The sequence below is a fragment of the Mustela nivalis genome (genome assembly GCF_964662115.1).
Source record: "Mustela nivalis genome assembly, chromosome: 18".
Taxonomy (NCBI): domain Eukaryota; kingdom Metazoa; phylum Chordata; class Mammalia; order Carnivora; family Mustelidae; genus Mustela; species Mustela nivalis.
The window spans coordinates 47,548,534-47,573,863 of NC_139037.1; the positions used below are offsets into that span (position 1 = coordinate 47,548,534).

The 25,330-nt window shown below is 49.7% G+C and overlaps 1 protein-coding gene across 2 annotated transcripts; it reads right to left on the minus strand.

Moving 5' to 3' along the window:
• Positions 1 to 7,029: 7,029 nt before the first annotated feature.
• Positions 7,030 to 25,106, minus strand: LOC309852621 (uncharacterized protein). 2 transcript variants are annotated; one of them, XM_082709671.1, is made up of 4 exons: positions 24,515 to 25,106; positions 12,825 to 12,863; positions 10,679 to 10,805; positions 7,821 to 9,989 (listed from the first exon to the last, which is right to left on the minus strand). In XM_082709671.1, the coding sequence occupies exons 2-4, from the start codon at positions 12,837 to 12,839 to the stop codon at positions 8,905 to 8,907; spliced, it is 1,227 nt and encodes a 408-aa protein (XP_082565797.1). In that variant the 5' UTR covers positions 12,840 to 12,863; positions 24,515 to 25,106; the 3' UTR covers positions 7,821 to 8,904. The 2 variants fall into 2 exon arrangements, with proteins under 2 accessions (XP_082565798.1, XP_082565797.1); XM_082709672.1 differs by lacking the exon at positions 12,825 to 12,863 and having other exon boundaries at positions 7,030 to 9,989; positions 24,515 to 25,105.
• Positions 25,107 to 25,330: the final 224 nt, after the last annotated feature.

A 25,330-nucleotide genomic window follows, 5' to 3' on the forward strand; every position in this document is an offset into this window, starting at 1 on the left:
AGCGATGCCGCTAATCAAACAATTGGCTTTTGAAAATGCCAATAAGTGGTGCAGAGAGGCCATCAGGCCCTGGAGGTCAAAGGACCTATCAGCTTACATCAAAGTTTGCAGGGATATAACGGGACCCATGATCCAAGGACAGGTCATGGCGGCAGCTTTTGCACAAGCTATGCAGAGCCAGGGAGGAGCCCACACCAAAGGGTGCTTTCAGTGTGGCCAAGAAGGTCACATAAAGAGGGACTGCCCGCAACGTGGAACCCAGATTGGGAAATCACCCTCGATCAAGCCGCCAGGGGGCTCCAAGCCTCAACTCTGCCCGCGGTGCAGAAAGGGAAATCATTGGGCGCATGAATGTCGGTCTGTAGCCGACATTGAGGGGAACCCGTTGCCACCTAATAATTGGGGGAATTCAAAAAACGGGAAGCAGGGCCCTACCCCCCGGGGCCCGAACCAAATGTATGGGGTGGCGATGTCCCTACCCACCAAGCCGAGATGGATTTTCCCACCTTCCAATCAGGAGGGCCAACCCACGCGGGACCCAGGAGAGCCACAGCAGGCGCCGCCGGACTTGATGTCTGTGCCACCGCCCGAATGGTCCTAACGCCCGATATGGGGGTGCAAGCTGTGCCATCGGACTTGCATGGGGGCCCTCCAAAGGGATCGGTGGGGCTCCTCCTTGGTAGGAGCTCCTCCACAATGCGGGGGCTCCAGGTTCACCCGGGAGTAATTGACCCTGATTTCGAAGGGGAGGTCAAGATTCTGATTTCATCTCCAAAAGGTATTAACATTATAAATCCAGGAGATAGGATTGCACAGCTCCTAATATTGCCTAGCCATCATGAAAAATATCCGTCCACAGGCCGGGCGAGGAGGGGTGGCCTCGGATCCACGGGACCTTCCCTCGCATGCCTTACCATGAACATGAAAGAGAGGCCCATGATTAAACTGAAAATCAGAGGGAGACAGTTTTGGGGGCTCCTGGATACAGGAGCAGACAAGAGTATCGTCAATTGTCTAGATTGGCCGAAGTCCTGGGCCTTAGTCAAGGCTAATCAAACCCTCCGTGGGTTAGGGGTGGCTACCAGCCCAGATATTAGTGCCGCGTCCCTAGATTGGGAGGATGAAGAGGGACACAAAGGCATTTTCCAACTGTACGTTTGCGCCACCCCAGTTTCGCTGTGGGGACGTGATGTACTGGAGCAAATGGATGTCAAAATTACTACTGAAAAACTTTATAGTGAGGCCTCCCAAGACATGATGAAAAACATGGGATATAAACCTGGCCAGGGCCTGGGGGCTAAAGGCCAGGGAGATCCCAATCCGCCTTCTATGGGGGGTCAGGGTTATTCATAGCGGCCACTGAAGCAATTAGAATAACTTGGAAACAAAACGAGCCGCGATGGGTGCCTCAGTGGCCTTTAACAAAAAACAAATTACAAGCGGCAAAATAACTAGTCCAAGAACAACTCAGAGCGGGACATATTCAGGAATCCACGTCCCCGTGGAATACCCCCATATTTGTGTTAAAAAAGAAATCAGGCAAGTGGCGGCTGCTACATGACCTGCGACAGATCAATGATCAAATGCAAGTCATGAGGCCCATTCAGCTGGGGCTTCCAGTCGTGACGGCGCTGCCCAAAAATTGGCCCTCCATTGTAATTGACATTAAAGATTGCTTCTTCTCCATTCCATTACACCCTGCAGACACGGAGCGCTTTGCCTTTACTCTGCCATCAATTAATCATGCTGAACCAGACCTTAGGTATGAATGGAAAGTACTCCCTCAAGGAATGGCTAATAGCCCCACCTTATGTCAGTTGTATGTGAGTCGAGCATTGGAGCCCTTTAGAGAAGCATTCCCAAGCCTAGTTTGTTATCATTACATGGATGACATCTTAATCTGCGGGCCAGATGAGGGGTCCCTACCCCCGGCTCTAGTCTTCCTACAAAGGCAATTGGCAGAGTGGGGGTTAACTGTATCCCCTGAAAAGATTCAGGCAGGAAACCTACAAAAATACCTTGGTATGCAACTCTCTGGCACGATAGTAAGACCTCAATTGGTACAAATCCACAGGGATTGTCTGCACACATTGAATGATTTTCAAAAACTTCTGGGGGATATTAACTGGATCCGGCCATATATAAAAATTACTACATCAGAATTGAAACCCTTATTTGAAATTCTGCCTGGAGATCTTAGGCTGGATTCCCCAAGAACACTTACCCCGGCTGCCATCAAAGCATTACAATTGGTCGAAAACAGATTAGCCCTGACAGCAGCAGATAGATGTGATCCAGAAAAACCTGTAAATGCCATAGTTATCCCATCCCCTGGGTCACCCACAGGAGCCTTATGGCAAGGAGGACCCCTGCTATGGATCTACCTGCCCCATAATCTCAGCCGCGTCATCACCCCGTATGCTACAGCTGTAGCTATGGTGGCAAACAAAACACTCAAAGCTAGCATACAAGTCCTCGGGAGACTGCCCGATGCATGTATAATCCCTTATGACAGAACCCAAGTGAACATTCTGACACATGAAAATGATGATTGGGCCATTTTGACGGTCGCCTACCCTGTTACATTTGATAATCATTACCCCTCACACCCCCTAATTGAATTCTACAAAAATACACCTCTCATTTGGCCTAAATCCTGCCGATTGGAGCCACTGGTCGGGGCCCTCACAGTGTTTACAGATGGTAGTAAATTTGGAACTGGCGCCTACGTGGTGAAAGGAAAAGTAATTCCGGTTGTTGTGCCATCGACCTCAGCCCAAAGAACCGAATTGTTGGTAATTATGTGTGTTCTACAAAGATTTCAAAATCAGCCTATCAACGTTATTTCAGACAGTAAATATGCAGTTGCAGCTACTAGATCTATTGAAACTGCTATTATCTCAGCCAGCCAATCAGAAATTTCCTCCCTACTGGCTGAATTACAAGACATTATACTCTCCCGTGGTGCCCCTTTTTATATCGGACATCTCAGAGCGCATTCAGACCTTCCGGGGCCTATGGCTGAGGGAAACCGAATGGCTGACGCGGCCGCGCACTTCACTGTTTGTAACGCTCTGGAGGATGCTAGAAAGTACCATAAAAGATGGCATGTTAATGCCTTAACATTAAAGGCACGCTTTCACATCTCAAGAGCTGATGCACGAGACATCGTGAAGTCCTGTAGCAATTGTATGGTGCACTTACCCATGCCCTCTTTGGGGGTAAATCCCAAAGGGCTACTGCCTAACCATCTGTGGCAGATGGATGTTACACACGTTCCCTCCTTCGGGCAACAAAGGTATGTCCACTTAAGTGTAGACACTTGCTCAGGGGTTGTTAGTGCGATCCCCTTGTGCGGAGAGAATGTCAAAAACATGATGACCCACTGCCTACGCAGCTTTGCCTGCTGGGGAGTGCCAAAGCACCTAAAAACAGACAATGCCCCCGCCTATACTTCTGCAGGCTTTCGCGGCTTTCTAGCCTGCTATAATATTCAGCATACCACAGGCATACCATATAATCCTCAAGGCCAAGGCGTCGTGGAACACGCACATCTGACCTTTAAAACTACCCTACAAAAAATACAAAAGGGGGGAGTTGGGGATGAATACCATACACCCAATGACCTCACCAATTTGGTCACCTTTATTTTAAATTTTCTCACGGTTGACAAAGATGGCACCTCGGCCGCGGAGCGTCATTGGGGCCAACAGAAAACACAGCAGTTAATGGTGAAATGGAAAGATGTCCTCACTGGCTTATGGAAAGGACCTGACCCGGTGCTTAGGTGGCACCGAGGTTCCCTTTGTGTTTTCCCGCAGAATGCACCCGCCCCACTCTGGGTACCAGAGCGACTCACCAGGCTGGTGGCCACGGAGCCCATGGAGGATGCTGGTGACAATGACAATAGTGACGACGACCGTCCTACAGCCCAGTCCCACGACGAAGGCGGAATCAGTTCAGCTGTGGGCCCTGGTGAAGGCTTGGCCGTCCCCTCTACCCCTGACTAACGAGTCAGATATTTTACCCCCTTTTATCACCAATAACGCTTCAACAGGACTGCCATGGGTCCCCTTCTCTCCTGAGGAAAAACCCCTTACTAATATTACCCTCCATCTATTGGGTAGTCTTTGTTTTACCACTGTATTGCTTTGGAATAGTAGTGCTGAAGTGCCCTGTATCAGATTGGGCAACCAAACGCTGGGAGCATTCGAGCCTGTGAATGCTACCACGACGCATCTGGGTAATGTCACAACTATTACGGGACTTGTGCCTCGACTACTTCCGAAGGCCCAATGGGACTTTACAGTGCCCATAGGGACTCGGAGAGCACCTTTGTGCCAGTCCCGCCAGAGATGGCCCCCGGCCTGGAGTGGCTGCCAGAGTGGTCTCTCCGGGGTCTGGGTAGGAACGGGGTACATGTTCAGCCCTAAGTTCACCACCTATTCTAATAGTTCCTTCAAAGGTTATAACTTTACTTATCAAAACCCCGCACATAGCCCTGCTCGTCCTTTTGACAGGTGGTTACTGTGCAACGCAGTGCAAGCATATACGGGTATAGAAGCCTTACACTTCCTTAATGGCTCGGTGTGGTCTAACTGTACTTATTCTACTGCACCAGGTACAACATTTGAGACTAACGTTACAACCAACTGCAGTGCAGCAAAACCACAAACCTTCCCGCCTACCCCTGTCTGTGTCAGGCCCCCTTTCTTGTTCATATTGTTTAATGCCTCTACTTCTAACCGTAGTCTCTCCTGCTCAGCAACTTCGGCTTGTTTCTTGTCAGAGTGTTGGAACGCCTCTCAGGCGGACTCGGCAGTGCTTACCAGGATTCCGACGTATGTCCCGATGCCGGTGCAAGTAGACTCAGACAATTTGCCTGTGCTGATTCGCCACAAACGGGACTTCGGGATCACAGCGGCCATAATCGCTGCCATAGCAGCCTCCGCAGCAGCCGCAACTGCCGCAGCGGTGGCATTAACAACGTCAGTGCAGACTGCAGCAACACTCAACAATGTCACCAGGAGGGTAGCTGAAGCCCTTGCAACACAAAATCAGAGGAATGGACAGTTACACGCAGGGATTCTTATACTGAACCAAAGGGTGGACCTAGTACAAGAGCAGGTCGATACCTTAACATCTTTGATGACTGTTGGGTGTATACAAAACCTGCCTGGACTCTGTGTCACCCCGGTAGCTTATAATAATTTGTCTCACGCCGCAAATTTATCCAAACAACTGAGTCGCATGCTCAATGGTTCCTGGAGCATTGAATTCCAGAACCTGACCAAACAGTTGCGAGCCCAAATTGTTATCATAAACGCCACTAAGGTACCCATTGGCACTGTCCATGATTGGGTTGTCATGCTACAACAATCACTCTCGCTCCTCAAAAACTGGGCAGGCATAGGAGCCCTCGTTATATTAATGATTCTGGCTCAAGTGCTCCTACTAAGATGCATCTGTAGAGTTGCGCGACAGCAGCAACGGCAGCAACAAGTTTTGGTTCAAGCTATGGTGGCTCTAGAGGCTGGTACCTCCCCCCAGATATGGCTCAATATGCTGGATCGGTAGTCAAAGACGGGTAAGACCGACCCCACCCTATAGCAACCTAAGACAGGGACCCCTCGGCCAGGAGGGGCACCCGATGACGGGTAAGCGTAGGGAGTGAGGTATTGCAAAGCAACCAAGCCTCAAAAGGTGAAGAGAGGTTGCTTAGCTTGGGATTCTGGTATGTATAATTGTATCTGTGGAAAGTCTCATTTTTAATAGTAGGAAACTTTGGTGTAAAAGTATAATCATGAGTTTCAGTGAGAAATACTGATTGAAGAGTGTTTTGGCATCCAGACCATTCAGTGGGCCAGGATCCCCGCCATCATATATAAATAAAAAGGGGGGAGCTGTGGAGAGCCATGAAATAGATGCAAGGAGTCACGTATGCGGAAGTGCCCGGGGATTGAGGAAGCGAGACTGATTGGCTGGCTGCAAGCATGGGTGAGCCCGTGCTCACAGCGTGATCAGGGAGAGGGGCGCGGACTAGATCGGTGATTGGCCGAGGTAAAGGATATAAAGCAGAGAGACTGTGGGGACGGAGGGAGAACTAATAAAGAAGCTTGCCACCCATCACGTCTCCGGGTCGTTCTTGCTGGCGAGAGCGACACCCATGTATCCAATTGAGTAATCAAACACTCGGACATTTTCAGCCATATAATCACACTGCCGTTAAAGGTAATGTTACCGTCTTACAGGGTCTTACCCCCATCAAACCCCCAAATGCTACAGGGCCCTATCAACCTGTTACGTTACCTCGCTGTAAACAAACAAGATCCTGGCCCACTGAATGGTCTGGATGCCAAAACACTCTTCAATCAGTATTTCTCAATGAAACTCATGATTATACTTTTACACCAAAGTTTCCTACTATTAAAAATGAGACTTTCCACAGATACAATTATACATACCAGAATCCCAAGCTAAGCAACCTCTCTTCACCTTTTGAGGCTTGGTTGCTTTGCAATACCTTAGGAGCATGCTCTGATATCTCACCCATGTCTATGCTTAAAGGCGGGGTTCTCTTATCAAAATATAACAGTATGATTCGAAACGACAGTGCACGTGAACAAATGCAATCAAAATATGACCTTCCCCCCAACGCCTGTTTGCATAGCCCCTCTTCTTTTCCTCCTCTTTAATGGCAGCAATCTCGATGATGATCATCTCAATTGCTCAAATGACAATTGCTCCTTATCCCAATGCTGGAACAGTACCAACTTTCACTCTGCTGTTGTCATGCGTATTCCCACTAACATTCCAGTCCCTGTTTCTATTACAGATGATGTATCCATAGTTCTTCTCTCATGAGAGACTTCGGAATCACTGCTGCCATAATAGCCGCTGTTGCAGCCTCTGCTGCGGCAGCTACAGCTGCCGCCATGGCATTGGCCACTGCAGTACCAATAGCAGAGGCCTTAAATACTTTAGCTGAGGGTACCGCAGCTGCCTTACAAACGCAGTCGCAGTTGAATGCCCACCTTAAGGCTGGTTTATTAATTCTCAATCAACGAGTGGGCCTACTGCAAGAACAAGTAGACATCCTGGCAGATATTATGAGTGTTGGTTGCCTCGTTCCCTACCCCGCCCTTTGTGTTACCCCTGTAAAATTCTCTCAATTTAATAAGGCCAGGAATTCCTCCCAACAGCTCTCCCAGTATTTGCAGGGTGCTTGGTCTTACGATTTTCAAAATTTCACACGAATCCTTCTGGCTGAGATAACTCGAGTAAATAGTACGCGTGTGCAACCAGCTTCCCTCCCAGAGCTATTTCAAACATTCAGCAATATGTTCCAGTTCACCAAACAATGGGCTGGTACAATTGGTCATCTTGTCCTCCTCCTTATTGGCATTCTGCTTCTATTCAGAAACGTTCACCAATGAAGAGAACACAGCAGCAAGAGCAGAGCTAGGCTATAGCACAAGCCCCTATGTCAATAGAGGCTGGGACATCTCCCCAGATATGGCTAAGCACGCTAGATCGGTAGTCAAAGACAGGTAAGATCAGTAGAGAAACATACCAACCTAAGACAGGACAGAGATCATCGATATCTTGTGTCTGATGATGGGTAAGGATGTTTTCTGCTACTGACAACCTAAGACAGGCACGATCTCTGCCATAAAACAAAAAAGGGGGAGATGTCGGGGACCGCCTCCGGCCGGGAAAGTCCCCACCATTACAAAGATGGTGCTTGGCTCACTGCCAGCAAAATACGCAAGAAAACAATGAACGTTCTGGTGAAGCCCGCCTAAAGGAGGACATAGTCATTGGCTGTTTCAAATTTAATCAGCATAGTAACAGGACTCTCATTGGCTCTCCCCATTGCTTGGCCCCTTATTGGTCACCCTGCCGCATATAAGCTAAGGAAGTTAACGTAATAAACAGATGAAGCATTAACACCATACCAGGCTGATTGTCGTTCTTGCGGGCCGAGGGTGACATAGCTCTATCCTTATGCACTGCCTTTACCTTAGATCATGACTCATGACTGTGGGGTCCTGGTGCCCAGGCCCGTGGTGGGAAGCCTGCTCCCTTTCCCACCCCCCACTTATTCCTCCTTCTCGGTCATACTGAGGGCAGTTACCAACTGTTGCATCTTTGTTCAGTGCATAGCCCCGTAGTAACCAGCCCCATGAAAAGTACATTTTAAGTATGATGCAGGCCGATTAGGAATGGCCGCTTGTGTGGATCTCTGCAGTTCCCCTGGATAGGTAGGGGCTATGGGCCATAAAAATTACACTTCCTCTCCCTTAAGGTGTCTGGAGTTCTAGTTCTGCTTTTAAGTGGAGCAGCTGGCTCTAAAGGCCTCAAAATTTCTGCAAAAACCTTCCTATAAACCAGGCACAATCCACAATCCCAGGGAGGTATGGGGCATCCCAGCCCCCAGTCTGCTGTACTGAAAGGGGTTCCAGGGAGACCAGTAATACCAAACAGGGTCATATGTGTCCTCCACTATGAAAAGAGGCTGATCCAAAAAATACAACTGTCCTCCAAGGAAAACCTCTAGACCCACAGAAAACCACAACATTTGGATTACAAGATTAGTGACTTATCCCAGAAGGCCTGGGGGCAAAAAAACTAGACATTTAGTGCCATGATACCATCCATCTACCCCCGCTAATGCCTATGAAGTTGGGACATGTGCAGATACAGGTGAGGAACAGCATCACCGCCCAGGGTGCCGCATGCTGCTGTGTTAAATAGTCCGGCTCATTCTCCACCTCCGTTGTAAGGCCTTTCTCCCAGATGAACTTTGTGGTGTCAAATGAAATTAGACCTCCAGCCAAAGGCTTTCCCACATTCGGTGCACTAGTAAGGGTGGGTTGGGCTGTGCACTTGCTGGGGGGTGCATCAGAGCAGACTTGTGGCTGAAGCCTTCATCACAGCTGCCGCTGCATTCACGAGGACTTTCCGTTGTGTGCTCTGGCTAGAGAATTGTCTGCCTCCACTGCACTCATAGGGTTTGTCTGTGCTATGAACTCTCTGGTGTTGAGTGAGGCCAAAACTTTGGCTGAAGACTTTCCCACAGTCGCTGCACTTGTACGGTCTTACTCCGCTGTGAACTCTCTGGTGCTTGATGAGGGTGGAGCTTTGGCTGAAGAGTTTCCCACAGTCGCTACATTCATAAGGCTTTTCACCAGTGTGAATTCTCTGGTGCTTGATGAGGCTGGGACTTTGGTTGAAGAATTTCCCACACTCACTGCACTCATAAGGCCTTGTTCCCGTGTGCACTCTCCGGTGTTTAATTAGGTTGGAGTTGGAGGTGAAGAATTTCCCACACTCCCCACATTTGTAAGGCCGTGCCCCAGTGTGAATTCTCTCGTGTTCACTAAGGCTGGAGCTCTGGCTGAAGAATTTCCCACAGTGGCTGCATTCATAAGGCCTCTCTCCAGTGTGAATCCTCTGGTGGCGCACCAGCGTGGGTTTGTTACTGAAGGCTTTGCTGCACTTGCTGCATTCATAAGGCCGCTCCCCGGTGTGCACTCTCCGGTGCTGGACAAGTATGTGTTTGTAGCTGAAGGTTTTCCCACACTCAGCACACTCATAAGGCCGCTCTCCGGTGTGCACTCTCTGGTGCTGAGCAAGTCTGTATTTGCGACAGAAGGCTTTCCCGCAGTCACTGCACTGGTAGTCCGTGCAGTCAGTGGTCTTAGGGGGTGTCTCCTGGCTGTGAAGGAGCTGGCGTTGGAGAAGGCCTGAGCTAGCACGGAAGGGCTTCCCTGACGTGTGGGTGGCACAGCTTTGCAAGTTCCTTCTGAGGGGCTGCCCCACACTGTGCTGCTTCGGATGCTGGTGAACATGCCCCTGCATCCCACAGGCGGACTGGCCAGGGTTTGTGTCCAGGCTACAGTCCTGGGCATAGGCCTTCTGTGACCCTCCTCCAGACACCTTCTGCTCAGAGGGTGCTGCCGCCTCCAGTGCTCCCTGGCCGCCACCTGTAAGCAGAGAACAGTGAGGAGCTCTGTGAGGAGGAAGCTAGCCCACCCCAAATGTGCATCTGACAGTGGAACGAGCAAGGGCAGGGAGGAGGTAGTTTGAAAGACAGGGCTGTGTCAAAGGGAGGGCTCACCATGGCCAAGACACATGGATGGGGTGTACCACGGGGAGGAGGGGCTGTGTCCACGACTCCCTTCTGTGGAAAGGTGTTTGTGCCAGAGCCTTGTACACCCGTGCTCCAGCATTAGTGGAAGGGTTCGGTGGTACATAAGCCTGCCGGTGCTGCAGAGCCCGGGGGGTGGGGGAGGATCTACTCCCAGGTCTTTTCTTAGAGGAAAAATGACAAGTGGGCAAACTCATGTCAAGAAAGGGGAGGAGTCTCTGACCTCGGCACCTAACACTGTTGAGCCTGGGACATGACATGTTCCTGGTAGGATTCCCAGCTACAGATCACGTCCTCCCCCATCTGGAATCATGTCCACTTTGTCATGTATGCAGTGCTCTCCCAGCTCCAGATGGACAACATGGCATCTAGAAGATGCAGGCCTTTAAGGGAAAGACAGGACGGGTCCATGGAAACCTTTCCTCAAAGAGCTTCAGACGAAGGAGTGTTAGAGCAATTTGTGAGAGGAGGTACAGTATGTGTGCCTCAGCCCCTGGACCTTGGGGTTGAGAGGAGGGGCCTTACCCAGTGAGGCAATGAGTGCAAAGACCTCCAGCATCACATCGCGGTACAAGTGTTTCTGAGCCTTATTAAGAAATCGCCACTCCTCCTGGGAAAAGTACACAGCCACGTCCTCAAAGGTCACAGAGCTCTGTGAGGAGTAACGATAGTTACAACCAGACGCAGTCTCTCTCATCCCACATTCATTCCCCTCCTCCCTTCCCTGCTCATTATCTGCCCTAGTTCTGCAGCCTAAGCACTGGTACCCTAGAGGAACAAAGAGGCAGGTGGTCAGATGCTGCCTGAAAGGCAGGACCCCCATGCCTCTCCTGCATGACATCCAACACTCCCCAGGATCTTGCCTCCCACAAATAACCATGCTGGGCCCAGCATTTTCTGACTCCTACTCACCAGATCTGACACCTCCACGGTATGTTTGATCCCCACCCACTACTTGGCCCATAAAAATGACTTTTTTTAAAAGACCCTATTTATCTATCTGACAGAGAGGGAGCCTGAAAGACCCTATTTATCCATTTGACAGAGAGGGAACAGGCTCCTCACTTGAGCGGAGAGCCCGACATGGGGCTTGAGATCATGACCAGAGCCAGTGACTCTTATCAGTGTGTGGCATCTAGAAGTTCCTGCCATGTGCAATAATAGATGCCAACCTCCCGTGACCCCACAAAGAAGGGGCTTCTCCACCTGACTTTGTTCCTGGCTTAGACCACATGCAGATCACACCCAGATCTCAATAACCTTGGTCACACTCCGCCTCTGTATTCGACATTTTATGTCTCTGTGCCACTGCACCAGGTATATATGTCCTAACAACACTTTATGTGAGGTGATCTTGAGAGATCCTGAGAGAACCACCACAAAAACCTGGTATTAGGTACCAGTGTGACTTTACCAACTCACCTCCATTATTGCTCTGGTCTCATTCACGCCCATGAAAATCTGGTTACCTGCTGGACTTTCCCCTCCCCCTACCTCCCTCTACATTTCTGTTTACAGCTACTCTTGTCTGGTCATCTCTGTGCCATCTACCCTCCACAGCTCTCCTTCCTCGTCCCCCAGTGGCAATGCCATAATCCAAACATGCCTCCTCCTGTATCAGATCCTCAGTTCTATTTTGGGATACAAACCACATGCCACAGTGTGAACGTCTTGAGGACTATATGCCCAGCTGTCCATTTGTCCCCCATACTTGGGAGTCTCTGAATTATCTGAGACTCAATATGGCCAAAACCTAATTCCTTGATATTCTCACCAAAAATATGGAGTTATCTGTGACCTGGAGAGGCCCTACTTTAAAAAAACAAATCCAGGGGCACCTGGGTGGCTCAGTGGGTTAAAGCCTCTGCCTTCAGCTCAGGTCATGATTCAGGATCCTGGGATAAAGCCCCATATCAGCCCCTCAGCAAGGAGCCTGCTTCCTCTTCTCTCTCTGCCTGCCTGTCTGCCTACTTGTGATCTCTGTCAAGTAAATAAATAAAATTAAAACAAACAAACAAAAAATCCAGGGGCACCTGGGAAACTCAGCCAATTAGGCATCTGCCTTCAGCACAGGTCCTGATCCACGAGTTCCAGGATCAAGCACAGCATCAGGCTCCCTGCTCAAGGGGGGAGTCTGCTTCTCCCTTTGACCCTGCCCTTTCTGGGGTGTATACTCTCTCTCTCACAAATAAATCGTTAAACAAATCGAGGGGCACCTGGGTGGCTCAGTCAGTTAGGCACCAGCCTTCAGCTCAGGTCATGATCTCAGGGTCCTGGGATCAGTGAAGTCTATTTCTCCCCCTCCTTGTGTGTTCTCTCATTCTCTCAAATAAATCCTACTTCCAGATCTACCACTGTACCAGCCTTAGTAATGATCTTTCCCGGGCTGTGGCATATTCTATCTCCTCTGCTCCAGAATTGTGTGGCTACTACTCTGACTCGGTTCCTTGCCCTCTGTTCTCAGCAGACATAACAGCGACGTATGAGACCTACAACAGTCCAGTCAATACTGAAACCTGAGACAACCTTTCACATCTCCCCCTGCTGCTTGCCAAAAGTGGGACTCTCTCTCCATATAACCTCTGACGCAGGCTTAACGGCTTATCTAGAGTCTCTAGACACCAAAGGCAGGACGAGTGGCAGCAAGAGGTCCAGGACACCTGACACTCACCGGTGCAAGGTCCATAAGTGCATCTGCTGAAAGCAGAACCTGCAGGAAGAGCAGGGCCACGTTAATTTAATTCAAATCAGGGACACAGACAATATGAAACACTTAATAATTTCAGGTAAAGATGAAAGATGAAGAGGATAAAGAAAGTATTTATACCAGAAAGTAGAATGTGTTATGGTTATGTCAAAAGCATGTGTGCATTCTCAGGTATGTCCTTCCAAAGTGGGAAAAGGGAGTATAGAGCCTGTCGGGGTTGTGTTGTGTTTGGGTAACATCCCTTAGGCAAATGAGCAGCAAGAATAAGGGATATAAGGTAAGTCCATGTTTATGTGTGGGTGTGCTTCTGACCCTTCTGTTTTATTCCCTATGATTCTGATTCTTCTTATGCCAAAAATGCGTTCCTCTCTTCCTATACTTCCTGGTTGCCCCTAATAACTGTTTAGATATGTGACTCCTTAATCTTCTTTTCCAAGTTTTTCAATAAATGTGCAGAAAAATACTGCGAATATATTCTCCCCCAGGGCAGACAACTAAACCACACTCCTAGAGTCTGGACTGTGCCTCAAAACTAATCTCTCCGCAGAGGTTGTTGGAGCCTTGGCATCCCGCAGTTCAGCGCAGCAAAGGTGCTTTGGCCTCCTGCAGTTCAGCACAGCTGCATTTCTGTTTCAGCTTCAGAGAAAGGAAACAAGCTAGGACCTAACCTTTGCTCCATCCTCATTATGTAAAGTTATTTACTTTGAGGCATTACTTTCTATCCTTACAATGATTAAACTTCTGCCTATGTTAGCAAAGTAGCTTACCTGAAGTATCCTATCATCATTTTCTCTTGTAGTGGTACCAGAGGATGATGAAGGAATACAACCACTTAAAAAACAAAAATCTTGTGGGTGTAGAGTATAAAAGTTTATGGGAATTTTAAGTGTGTGTTCACAAAGATAAAATTAGTAACATGGCACATAGATTTATCAGGAAGTGAAAACAGTTAAGTACAGTAATTTTAACAAATCTTAATCACAACTTAAGAAAACTGCATCAATATACACAAAGAATCTCAAAAAAAAAAAAAAAGGCCAAAGAAAATATACATAAAGGGTAAAATTAAAGAGAAAAGACAAATCTTGACAATATCCATAAGAAGGAGTACCCAAAACAACGTGGAGAAAAGATATCATAACAAACTGGAGCCAGGAAACTGAAACCCAACACTACTAAAAGATTCACAACAACCAAAGCCAAAACCTTTGCTTAATACATGTTATTAAAGGATGCCAGGGGGCACCTGTGTGGCTCAATCCATTAAGCATCTGACTCTTGGTTTCAGCTTAGGTCATGATGTAAGCGCTGTGATATCAGTCCCACATGAGGATGCTTGGGATTCTTGCCCTCTCTCCCTCTTTCACCCCTCTCCCCCCACTTCACACTCTCTAAAACAAGTAAGTAAATAAATACATACATCTTTTTAACAAAGGATGCCAGGATGGGAAGAAATATTCAAAGGAGAAAAAAAAGAGATTGAGGCAACAAAACAGGAACAGCCTGTATTTCATCATAAAAATGCATGTTTTGGGACGCCTGGGTGGCTCAGTGGGTTAAGGCCTCTGCCTTCGGCTCAGGTCATGATCCCAGAGTCCTGGGATCCAGCCCCGCATGGGGCTCTCTGCCTGTTTCTCTGCCTACTTGTGATCTTTGTCTGTCAAATAAAATCTTTTTTTAAAAATGCATACTTTGTGTTACTGCAAATATAAAAGGTCTACAAACTGTTGCTAAAATACCTGAGTATGCCAAGTGTTTTAGAACATACGAAGTTCTTTCTAAAGTGACAAGGTTACATAAGTAAGAATAAACATTAAACATAACTTTAGAATGCAAGAGTAATTGTTCCAAAAAACTAACACAGAATTAGGTTGAAAAAACTAGAGCTCAAAGTGGGGCACTCATGGGTCTTGATGCTTCAGTGGTGGTACAGAGCATGGAAACAGCAGCTTACAAAGTGTTCTGTGAGGGAAAAGTTTCAGGAGAATAGGAATTAATTCTTTATTTTATTAAAGATGTTATTTATTTATTTGACAGATCACAAGTAGGCAGAGAGGCAAGCAGAGAGAGAGAGGGGGAAGCAGGCTCGCTGCCGAGCAGACAGCCCAATGTCGGGCCATCCCAGGACCCTGAGATCATGACCTGAGCCAAAGGCAGAGGCTTAACCCACTGAGCTACCCAAGCGCCCCTCTTATGAGTTAATAAAAGAACAGATTTCTCAAACCCAAAAGCATCGCAGTAAAGAATCCCAGTACATTATAATGAAGGGCTTCTGCGATCGCAAAAACTGAAATGACAAGCCACAGAGGTGAGCAAAAATTACACAAATTCTTGAATCCTCCATAATTGTTACAATAAATTATCTAAAATCTTAATATCTAACAAATTGAAATCGTGTATGTAAACAATTCCATCAAGCACTTTTTAAAAATGCAAATGTCATGGTAATCATCAAAGCAAAACTTCGCAAGGCTGGCCCTAGAAGCGGCCGCTGCGCGGCGCCCGCAGAACGGTGGAGATTCGTGGATATCGTGAGCGGCAGCAGGTATGCAGACTCGAAACATCTCTAAAGCCAGGTTCGCAAGATCCTGTGAATTCGCATGTGGACTCCCTGCGAGAATCCAGCCTTTCCAGGTGCGCTGGACCGCGCTGCGCTCGCGGACCCGCACGCGCGGCCAGAGCAGCAACGCTCGCCCGCGAGCAGGACTCCCCGCACGCCCGCGGTCACAGCACACAACGGCGTGGAGAAACGGGCAGACGCAGGAGCCGGAGGGCACCGTGTTCCTGTGACCTGACGCACGGCGGTCTTTTCGGAGCGATTCAAGACGTGCGGAAACTACACCTCCACGACAGCCACTGATGCTTCCTAGAAACGCGCCCACAGGGACCCACTCGGCGGGTTCCGGCACTCCCTACAGCCCATTTCTGCGCGGCACCCGCGCTCCCCGGCAGCGAGCAGTCAGGCCGGCAGCGTGGCCCTCAGCCCCACCACCCGCTCCGGTCTGCGAACTCAGCAGCAGAGCCACGCGCGGGGCCAGGAGCAAGAGCTGAACTGGCCCCGCGGCAGGCAGCCCAGCCAGCCCCCACCGCACCGCTCTCGCTACCGCCCGCCCCACCCAACAGGCACGCGCGGTAAAACCCACCCGCCGGCTCTTCACCGGGCGCAGCGACGACGGCGCACGTCCAGTCTGCGCGGATCCCTCTTGCAGGTCTTACCTCAACATCTGGAAGACCAGGCAAACGGCGGCCCCAAGAACAAAAGTACGAAATTCTAACACAGCCTGGGCTGGGCGAGCGCCCCGAGAAGCGCAACACTCACCTGGGCTGGAACCGCCAAGGAAGGAAGGGGCGTGGCACCTCAGCCTGCAGCCCCAGCGACAGCTACGTTGAGTCTTGGAGCACCCGGCGCACCCGGCGCACCCGGTGCAGCCCGTCTCTCCTCCCGTTACCTCAGCAACCCCCTACTCCCTGCCCCACCAGGCAAGCCAAGGCTTCCATCCGCAGGACAGAACCAGGTTTACGAGATGTCGTGGAGGCCAACGCTGGAATGCCCATCCAGATGCCGACCTCCAGGCGGGAAGTGCCTCTCCCTGAGCCCTCACTGGCCCAGCAAAGGGGACGCACAGCGCACTGCCTTCCGGGTAATGTAGTTCTGATGGAGCCAGAGGATCACCAAGGGTCTCCATTCTTGACCTCAGGGAAATTGTCTGGCGACATCAAGAAAGGCTCTGGGTAGGGATATCTGCAGGCTTTGAGGAAGGGGTGCGGCGGGGCTCCAGCTTCTTGGGTCAACACCCAGATTTTCATGGAATGTAGTTTGTGCTGATCACAGAAATGTACTGAGACAGACATATGTTTTCAGACGTTCCCCCAAACTACAAATGGTCACTCAGACACACAGTGCATCCACCCATTGCTGGGATCTAAAATACGGTCCTACTGCTTTTCAAGTACATGTTCGACTGTAACTTCATCAACTGCAGGAGTTTTTCCACTGGAAACAAGGTACAGGGGCTCAGTCCGTTAAGTATCTGACTTTATCTCAGGGTCCTGGGACTGGCCTGCCTCAGACTCCCAGCTCTGGGTGGGGGGTAATCTGCGTGACCCTCTCTCCCTACCCTCACTTGTGCTCACTCTCAAATCTCCCCCCCCCCCAAAGTAGAGCTGGTTATTATATCCAGCCTTCACTCCACTATTACATTTTTCTTAGATTCTAACACCTATCTGAAAAGAGAGGATGACTTTATCACAATGGGGGAAAGGGGCCTTATGAGACACAAAAACGGGCTGAGGAGAAACTGGACACCTCACACACACCAGTAACGTAAAATGGTGCCAACACTACGGAAAACAGTTCCTCAAAAAAATGACCATATTATCTTATGGTCCAGCAATTCTACTTCTTGGGGGTATATGCAAAAATAATTGGCAAGCCAGGTGCTGAAGAAATCTTCTTTGAAAGTAAGGTGTTAGAAGAAATACTTGTATACTCGTGCCCATAGTAGCAATTATTCACCACAGCCAAAAGAGGCAGAAACAACTCATGGTTTATGAACAGATGAATGGATAGAGAGAATAAATGGATAAAGAAAATGTGCCATACACATACAATGAAATACTGTTCAATCTTAAGAAGGAAATTCAGATTCACAAGATACAGCATGGATTGGGTTCTGGGTTCAAGCCCCATGTTGGGCTCCCTGCTCAGCAGAGAGCCTGCTTCTCCCTCTCCCTGCCGCTTTGCCTACTTGTGCTCTCTCTCCCTCTGTCAAATAAGTAAAATTAAAAAAAAAAAAAATACAGCATGGATGAACCCTGAGGAGGATGCTATGCTATATGAAATAGAACAGTGGTTTCAAGGGATCGGGGGCAGGAGAAAATGGCGAGTTGGGTACTGGATTTAAGTTTAACAAGATGAGAAGAGTCACAGATACCCACAGTAAAAGTGAATGTACTTCACATTCCTGAACCATACCCTTAAAAACAAGATAAGCTTCATATGATATGTATTTTAGCAGAACTTTTTTTAAATTTTTATTTATTTGACGGAGAGTGAGAGAGGGAACCCAAGCATTGAGAGTGAGAGAGGGAGAAGCAGGTTTCCCTCTGAGCAGGGAGCCCAGTACAGGGCTTGATCCCAGGACCCTGGGATCACGACCTGAGCGGAAGACAACTGCTTAACTGAGCCACTCAGGCATGCCTTTACCACAACTTTTAAAAGAAAACTATATATTGTTTTTTTCCAGTGCTAATTTAGAACACACTTTCAGCTGAAATCTTTCCCCTTCTGCTGTACTCATGAGTTCCCATTCTTCCCAGATGCTGAATGAGGTGGGAGTCTTGGCTAAAGAATTTCCCACATGCCGTGCATGCATCATGTCCTTACCCAGTGTGAATTCTCTGATGGTTAATGAAAGTGGTTTGTACCTAAACATTCCCCCACATTAGCTGCACTTGTGAAGTTTCCTCCAGCGTGCATTTTCTGGTGACTGAAGAAGCCAGACTTTCTAACAAAGGCCTTGCTATATGCTGAACTCATAAAACCTTGGCCTGGGATATTTTGATGATAAGTCCACATTTTTGTGTAAAGATTTTTGTGTAAAGAATTCCCCCACATTTTATAATGCTGAAGGAGGTGGGACTTTCTGATGAAGGCCTTCCCACATTCACGACACAAAGACCTCTCTCCAATGTGACTTCTCTGTTGTTTAAGGAGACGTGAGTTCTGTGTGCAAGATTTCCTGCATTCACCACACTCTTTCTACGCTACGAACTTCCCTGTGGCTAGTGAGTGTGGAGTTGTACCCACAGTTTCCCACGTGGGCTGCACTTAAACACCCTTTCTTCACTGGGATTGCTAAAATGGTTACTGAGGAGATGCCTGGGGGCTCAGTAGTTAAACAGCTGCCTTCAGCTCAGATCATGATCTCAGGGTCCTGGGATCGAGTCCCACAGCCGGCTCCTTGCTCAGCAGAGAGCCCCCATCTTCCCTCTAACTCTGCCTCCTGCTCTCCCTGCTTGTACTGTCAGTCAAAATAAGTGAATCTTTTAAAAAAAAAAAAAAAAGGACAGAAAAAGTCTTGATAAAATGTTTACTGAAGTTGTACCTAAAAAATGTCCCACTTCCACTACACTCTAAGGCCCTTTTGCAGCGTGACTTTCTTGGACTCTATAAGCGTGTCCTGTGGCTGAAGGCCTTCCCAGAGCACTGCACTTAAAACCATTCTGTCTGATTTCAAAGGCGTCTCCACTTGGTGTCCCTGTGTGGCTTCAACCCACTGTGAGTGGTTGGGAGGGGGGAGGGAAAAAGACTGTGGAGCCCTCTCCATCCTCCCTCCACACCAAGGTCTCTGCTAGATACGCTACATGGTCCAAATGAAGGGCTCCCCTCACTTTCCCTGAGGGAAAGTTTCTATTCTGCTTCTTTTGATGCTGCTGAAGTTTCCCCCACAAGTGTGTGGGCCTCGCTCAGGGCGTGTACCATCATGCTCAGCCCAGCGCAAAAGGTACTTCCAGAGCAAGCTACATGGCTCCCAGGGCTGGGACTTCTGGGTGGGTGGGCCTGACTTTGGAGTCTTGACCTGTGACCCTCCTACAGAATCACCGTGCTCTGAAGGGGCCGCCTCGTCCTGGACTCCATGCCAGCAACCTGTAAGCAGACGAATGCTGGGAAATTGCCAGCTGAGTTCAGTGGCAGGAGGCAGCCCCCTTGGGAATGTGTCTCAGACATACCCAGGGATGAGGCCACAGGACTGCTGACAGGCGAGTGGGACTCAAGACAGGGAGAGGAAGGCTTGCGGTGTGGAGCTCAGCCTGGCAAGCCCCCGTGATGGTAGAGCCCTGACTCTGGGGAAGGACACGAGGGAGAGGAAGTGCGGGGAGAAGGCAGGCTCCCCAACCCCCTCCTCTGCAGGTGACTTTCAACCAGACCGTAGCTGCTGGGGACCGCTGAGCACTGACAAAAGACTGGGTCCAGACGCAGAAATGGGTAATTACAACACAGTGGCCGGTGTTCAGAGACTATCTAAGGATATGTGCAGCCCTCCAAGGAAGCAGTGGAAGGCCAAAAACAAGAGCCCAAAGTCAGAGCGGAAATACTAGTGGGAAAGAAAAGGTAAAAATGAGGTGTGGCCACTATCCTAGGCATCACACGATGGTGGACACAGGACAGAAGCTCTGCATGAGGGTCATATTCCTTAGAGCTTCTCCTGATGTTCCAGAAGTGATGTCCCCCCTGTCTGGTACCCGGGGGCCTCCTATTGGTCAATGTGAGAAACCAGCTGGGCCTGGAAGAGGCCAGTCCAGTCCTCAGGGAAAGGCAGGGAAAGGGAGTGGCCAGCACCTCACATCCACATCCCACATTCTAAATTTACAATGCCTTCAGAGGAAGGTCTTCAAAAAACAACCCAGTGGTCCCTACGTGCGGTGACCAGATCAGTGCCTGCAGTCACTGGCACAAGCAGGCCCCAAAGTATGTTAGCAAAAGGGCTGGGAAGGCCTGGGGGCACAGGCACTCCAAGCATGGACAGGCACCTGACCAGGGATGGCTGAGGCAACGGCCCTGGCCACACTGGAGGCATTTCTTCGGCCTGCTAACATACCAGTCTGCACAGAGCCCAGGCGGTACGCCGCAGATGCCACCAGCACCCCCTCTGCCCCAGTCCTGCATCAGCACACCCAAGTCCCCCCGCACTGGAGAGCAGCTCTCACTGTCACGTGACCCCACCTAACTCTGTGTCGCTTGAGCTCAACTGCAGAGGCATCTGTGAGATGTGACGATCTCATAAGCAATCCTGACCTCCTCTCACCACTGGACCTTCATTCAAAGCCTCAGACAAGCAAAGCTTCCGGCTGGCCCCATTTCCCTCAACGAATCTACCAGCCTGAATGAAAGGGTCCCAGCAAAGATCATCAGGAAACCTCGCTGCATTTACCGAAGGATGATGGGCCCTGTCCTGCCCTGGTGTCCAGCCTTCCCTGTAGAGGCACCTCAGCATCCATCTTATGTCCACTCAGGCGGCTTTATGACCTCCACCCTTCACCTCACAGGCACACACCCCCAACACCACTGTCCAGGTGCCCACCTGACACACAGACTTACCCTCTCCTTCCCTTGTCCCTGGTGCGCTGCCATCATAATATAAAGATGCTTCCTCTGAAATCAGACCCACAGCTTTACTGGGGTCCACACAAGAATTATATTGTGGGGGGCGCCTGGGTGGCTCAGTGGGTTAAGCCTCTGCCTTTGGCTCAGGTCATGGTCTCAGGGTCCTGGGATCAAGCCCCGCATCGGGCTCTCTGCTCGGCAGGGAGCCTGCTCTCTGACCACCCCCCCCCCGCCCTACTTGTGATCGCTGTCAAATACATAAATAAAATCTTAAAAAAAAAAAAATTATATTGTGGTTGTTGCCAATCTGAATACCTCCACTGGACTCCAAATCTGGGGCTCCAACAGCCAAGTGGACACATCCCACATCCACTCAAAAGACTCGAACATTTCTGATGTAGCCAAGAATGGACTCTTTTTACATTTCCTCTGAAAATCCCTTCTGGCTGTGATCATATAATGGTTAGTACTCTGTGTTGTGAAAATCCCTTCTGGGGTGCTTGGGTGGCTCAGTTGTTAAGCCTCTGCCTTCGGCTCAGGTCCTGATCTAAGGGTCCTGGGATTGAGCCCCACATTGGGTTCTCTGCTTGGTGGGGAGCCTGCTTCCTCCTCTCTCTCTGCTTACTTGTGATCTGTCTGTCAAATAAATAAATAAATCTTAAAAAAAAAAAAAAAGGAACATCACCATTCCCTATAGACAGTTACCTAAACCACTGGGGTGAAAATTAGGGTGGGGAAGAGCCTGGGACATCCGCTACTCATTGGTGCAGGGTCCAGAAGCATTTCTGCCACCGCCACAGGACCCTGTGGAAGGATGGAGGCCATGAGAAATGGGAACCATGGCAGGATCCAACAAGCAGGTCCAAAATGAGCTCCTTGGGCCTCAGTGCTGCCTCTTACTAGCTGTGGGACTCTGGAAAGACTGACCCTTCCTGAGTGTCAGTGCGCTTATTCCATAAAATGGGAAGAAGACTGTTTTCCACCTCGGTAGGGCTGACACTGATACCGCACTTACATAGGACACGCTGTAGACCGGCTATCTCTAGTCCACAGCAGCCATGGTTCTGTGTTCTCAGTGCAAGTGAAGTGTGGGGCCTTAAAAACTTGATTGTGTATTCCTCCCACTTTTTAAGGATTTAAGAGGATGTGATACACAAACTTACATCATAAGCCAATACTGAAAGGTAAGTTAACATTTAAACCAATCATTAAGTATTTGGATAAATTTAAGTAATTCAGTGTGTTCCTTTCTAACTGCCTGCCTGTGTGTACATATTTGGAGAGTGGCTGTTTCATGTTCAATTTAGTAACTGTCTCATACATTCTTAAGTTAAAGGGAGGCACTGACACTACTAGTCCTTAAACTACAGTCCTCCGAAGACAGCATGCAGGGAGCCCCTTACAGAACGGTGGATGGGAGGTGAGGCAGCAGGGCCCCGACCAGCTGCTCTAAGGAGAAGCTATACCAACTCATACCTCAGTCTCCATGACAAGCCAGCGCCTTACCTCACCTAGACCTCCCTTTTTACAAACACAGGCCAGAATTCATCCCACACCAGGACTGCTCCCCTCAGAGAGAGCATCAGGAATATGTGCCCACCTGTACCCTGCCCTCTGGTTTCAGGCCTCTCAAACCTCACTACAGAGCCCATCTGAAAGAACAATCTTAAGGATCTCCTTCTCTAAAGGCCCCTGGGGGCTCAGTCAGTTCAGTGTCCAGCTCCTGATTTTGGCTCAGGTCATGATCTCAGGGTCCTGGGATTGAGACCCACATCAGGCTCCATGCTGGGCATGAAGCCTGCTTAAGATTCTCTCTCCGTCTTCTCCTCCATCCTCTAAATAAAACAAAACAAAACAAACAAAAAAACCAAACTTCAGATGGTCTTTCACTTCTCTCCTTTTACTCACAGACGGGATGCAGCAGGAAACCCTATTGACTCTATCTTTATGATCTAGCCGAACTCCCATCACATCTCTGTTCTAGGACTGCAACGGTCTAGCCCCACCACAAATTCTCCTGGATCTATCACAGTGTCCTCCTTAGGGGTATCCCTGTCTCCATTTCCTACCTATTATTCAACCATTTTAAACTTCAAATTTGGATATGCGCCTAACATTAGGTCCCTGGAACCAATTCCAAGAAGTGTGTGTGTGTGTGTGTGTGTGTGTGTGTGTAGCAGGGGGTTGGGGGAGAGTTCCCTGGGCCTCCTCACACAATATCAAGCAATGTAAAAGGAAAAAAAATTTATTTATTTGAAGGGGTGGTGAGGAGCAGAGGGAGACACAGTCTTAAGCAGACTGTGCTGAGCGCACAGCCTGAGGCAGGACTCGATCTTATGACCTGGAGATCAGGACCCTAGTCAAAACCAAGAGTGGGACGCTTAGCTGACTCTGCTCCCCACGGGAGCGGGGGGCGGAGGGGAGCACAAACAATTCTTAAAAGCCAGCAAGATGTCCAAGCAGCCGATTCAATTCTGACACGATGAGGAAACAGCATCAGAATCACAGGTTAAAGGTTCGGTTCCAAACGAATGCACCCCCACGTCAATCCCAATCCCCTGCCATTTCAGACGCCATGTGCAAGCCAGGCGGTTACTTGTGCTTCTCACTGGTTAAAAATCAAAGGTTCTCAAGATCCCCTCCTCAGGTTTAACTGATCTGCTGGAATGGCTCACAGAACTCAGAAAACCTTTTTCTTGCTAGATCATCAGTTCATCATGAGAGGAAATAACTTGGCAACGGGCAAGCAGAAGAGATGCATATGGCCAGGTACGAAGACGGGGCAGAGCGTCCATACTCTCTCCAGGTGCACCACTCTCCTTAAATGTCCCTGTGCACCAGCATGGCAGCTCTGAGCCGTGTCCTTTAGGGTTTTAGGGAGGCTGCATTACAGAGCACGGTAGCTTCAGTCAGTGGCTGCTGGCTATTGGTTCAACTTCCAGCCCATCTCCCTTCCCCCAAGGTGGGGGGAAATAGGAAGTGGGAGGGGAGGAACTAAAATTTCCAAATGTCTAATCGTATGGTTGGTCTCCCCTCCCCCCAACCCACGCCCAACTAACTTAAGTACTTCCAAAAGTCACCGCAGTCACCGAGCACAGACAACTTCATCACCGACAACACTTGGGAAATTCCAGTTTCTGGAAACTGTGAGTCGAGAACCATGGACCAAGACCAGATATATATGAGAAATATCTTTTGGTCATCTTAATCAACAAATATGTATTTTTATAAGCCACCATCGGGGCCCTCCCATCCCCGCCCCTTCCGACCTTCAGCGGACCCACGCCGCCACTGCAGGCGGCACTCCGCCTCGGCCTCCGCTCCCCGCACCCGCGAGAGGCCCGCCCCACCCCCCACTCCCCGCCCCGACTCCGGAGCACCTGCTGGGCCCTCCCCCGCCACGCCCCACCGCACAGACGGAGCCGGGACCGCACGCTGGGGCGCCCTCTGCTCCCGCCCCGCCGGCCCGGCTGCAGGGAGCTGCGAGGGCGCCCCTCCATCCGACTGCAGCGCTCGGGGCGGGGGACCCCGGGGTCGCAGCACCCACCTGAGCCGGCTTCCTCGGCGCGGACTCCGCCAACGACCGGCGGGAGGAGCGGGGCGGGGAGCGGCGGGCGACCGAGCGGGAACAGAAGAGCCTCGCCGCGGCCTCCGCGGCTGGAATGACGCCTCTTCCGACACTTTCCTTCCACTCCCAACTAACCCGTAGTTCCCCGCGCGCTACACCAGCCAAACCCTCCGGGAACGCGAAAGGGACCACCGCCTGAGGACGCCGCCGGAAGTCCCGCCTCACATGCGCATCCGCAGGAAAAGGGCGATATGCTGCGTTCTCATTGGCTCAGCGCCCCACCGGGCTTGCCGCAGAGCCTTCTAGAGGAATGTGTCGTTCCCACGCACCACCCACCCTACCTGGGAGCCGCCGGGTCCTTCCTAACTTGGGTGAGGGAGGCCGAAGGACAACGTGCAGGTGCACCGGGAAGTGGGCTCCTAAGATTTAGCGTGGGGGTCGCTGACTCTTCAAGCGGTATACCCAGGTTTCCTCTGAGTGCAGTCTTGGAAAATGCCAGAAATAGGTATCTGTTATTGCAGACTCTTAAATCCACTCCCAAAGGCCGCACGACCAAAGGGACACACCATAGTATTGTTAAAAAATAAAATTCAACCAAGTAATTTTGAAAATCTAATTGTCTTCATTGAACACCTTATCAATCCATTAGAAATGAGGTTTTCTTTTATTAATGTTCATGCATTTAAGAACCTGACACCTATCTGAAGATGACAGCAACTTGTCACATGTCATTTCCTGCCAAGGTAGTGTGTGCCCTTCAACCGTGAAACCCTCCCTTGTCTAAAAGCAATATAA

Coding starts and splice junctions, on each gene's coding strand:
- LOC309852621 (XM_082709671.1), bottom strand. Junction 9,990..10,678: donor TGCACTCATTGCCTCACTGG/GTAAGGCCCCTC, acceptor CTCTGCTTACAG/GTGGCGGCCAGGGAGCACTG.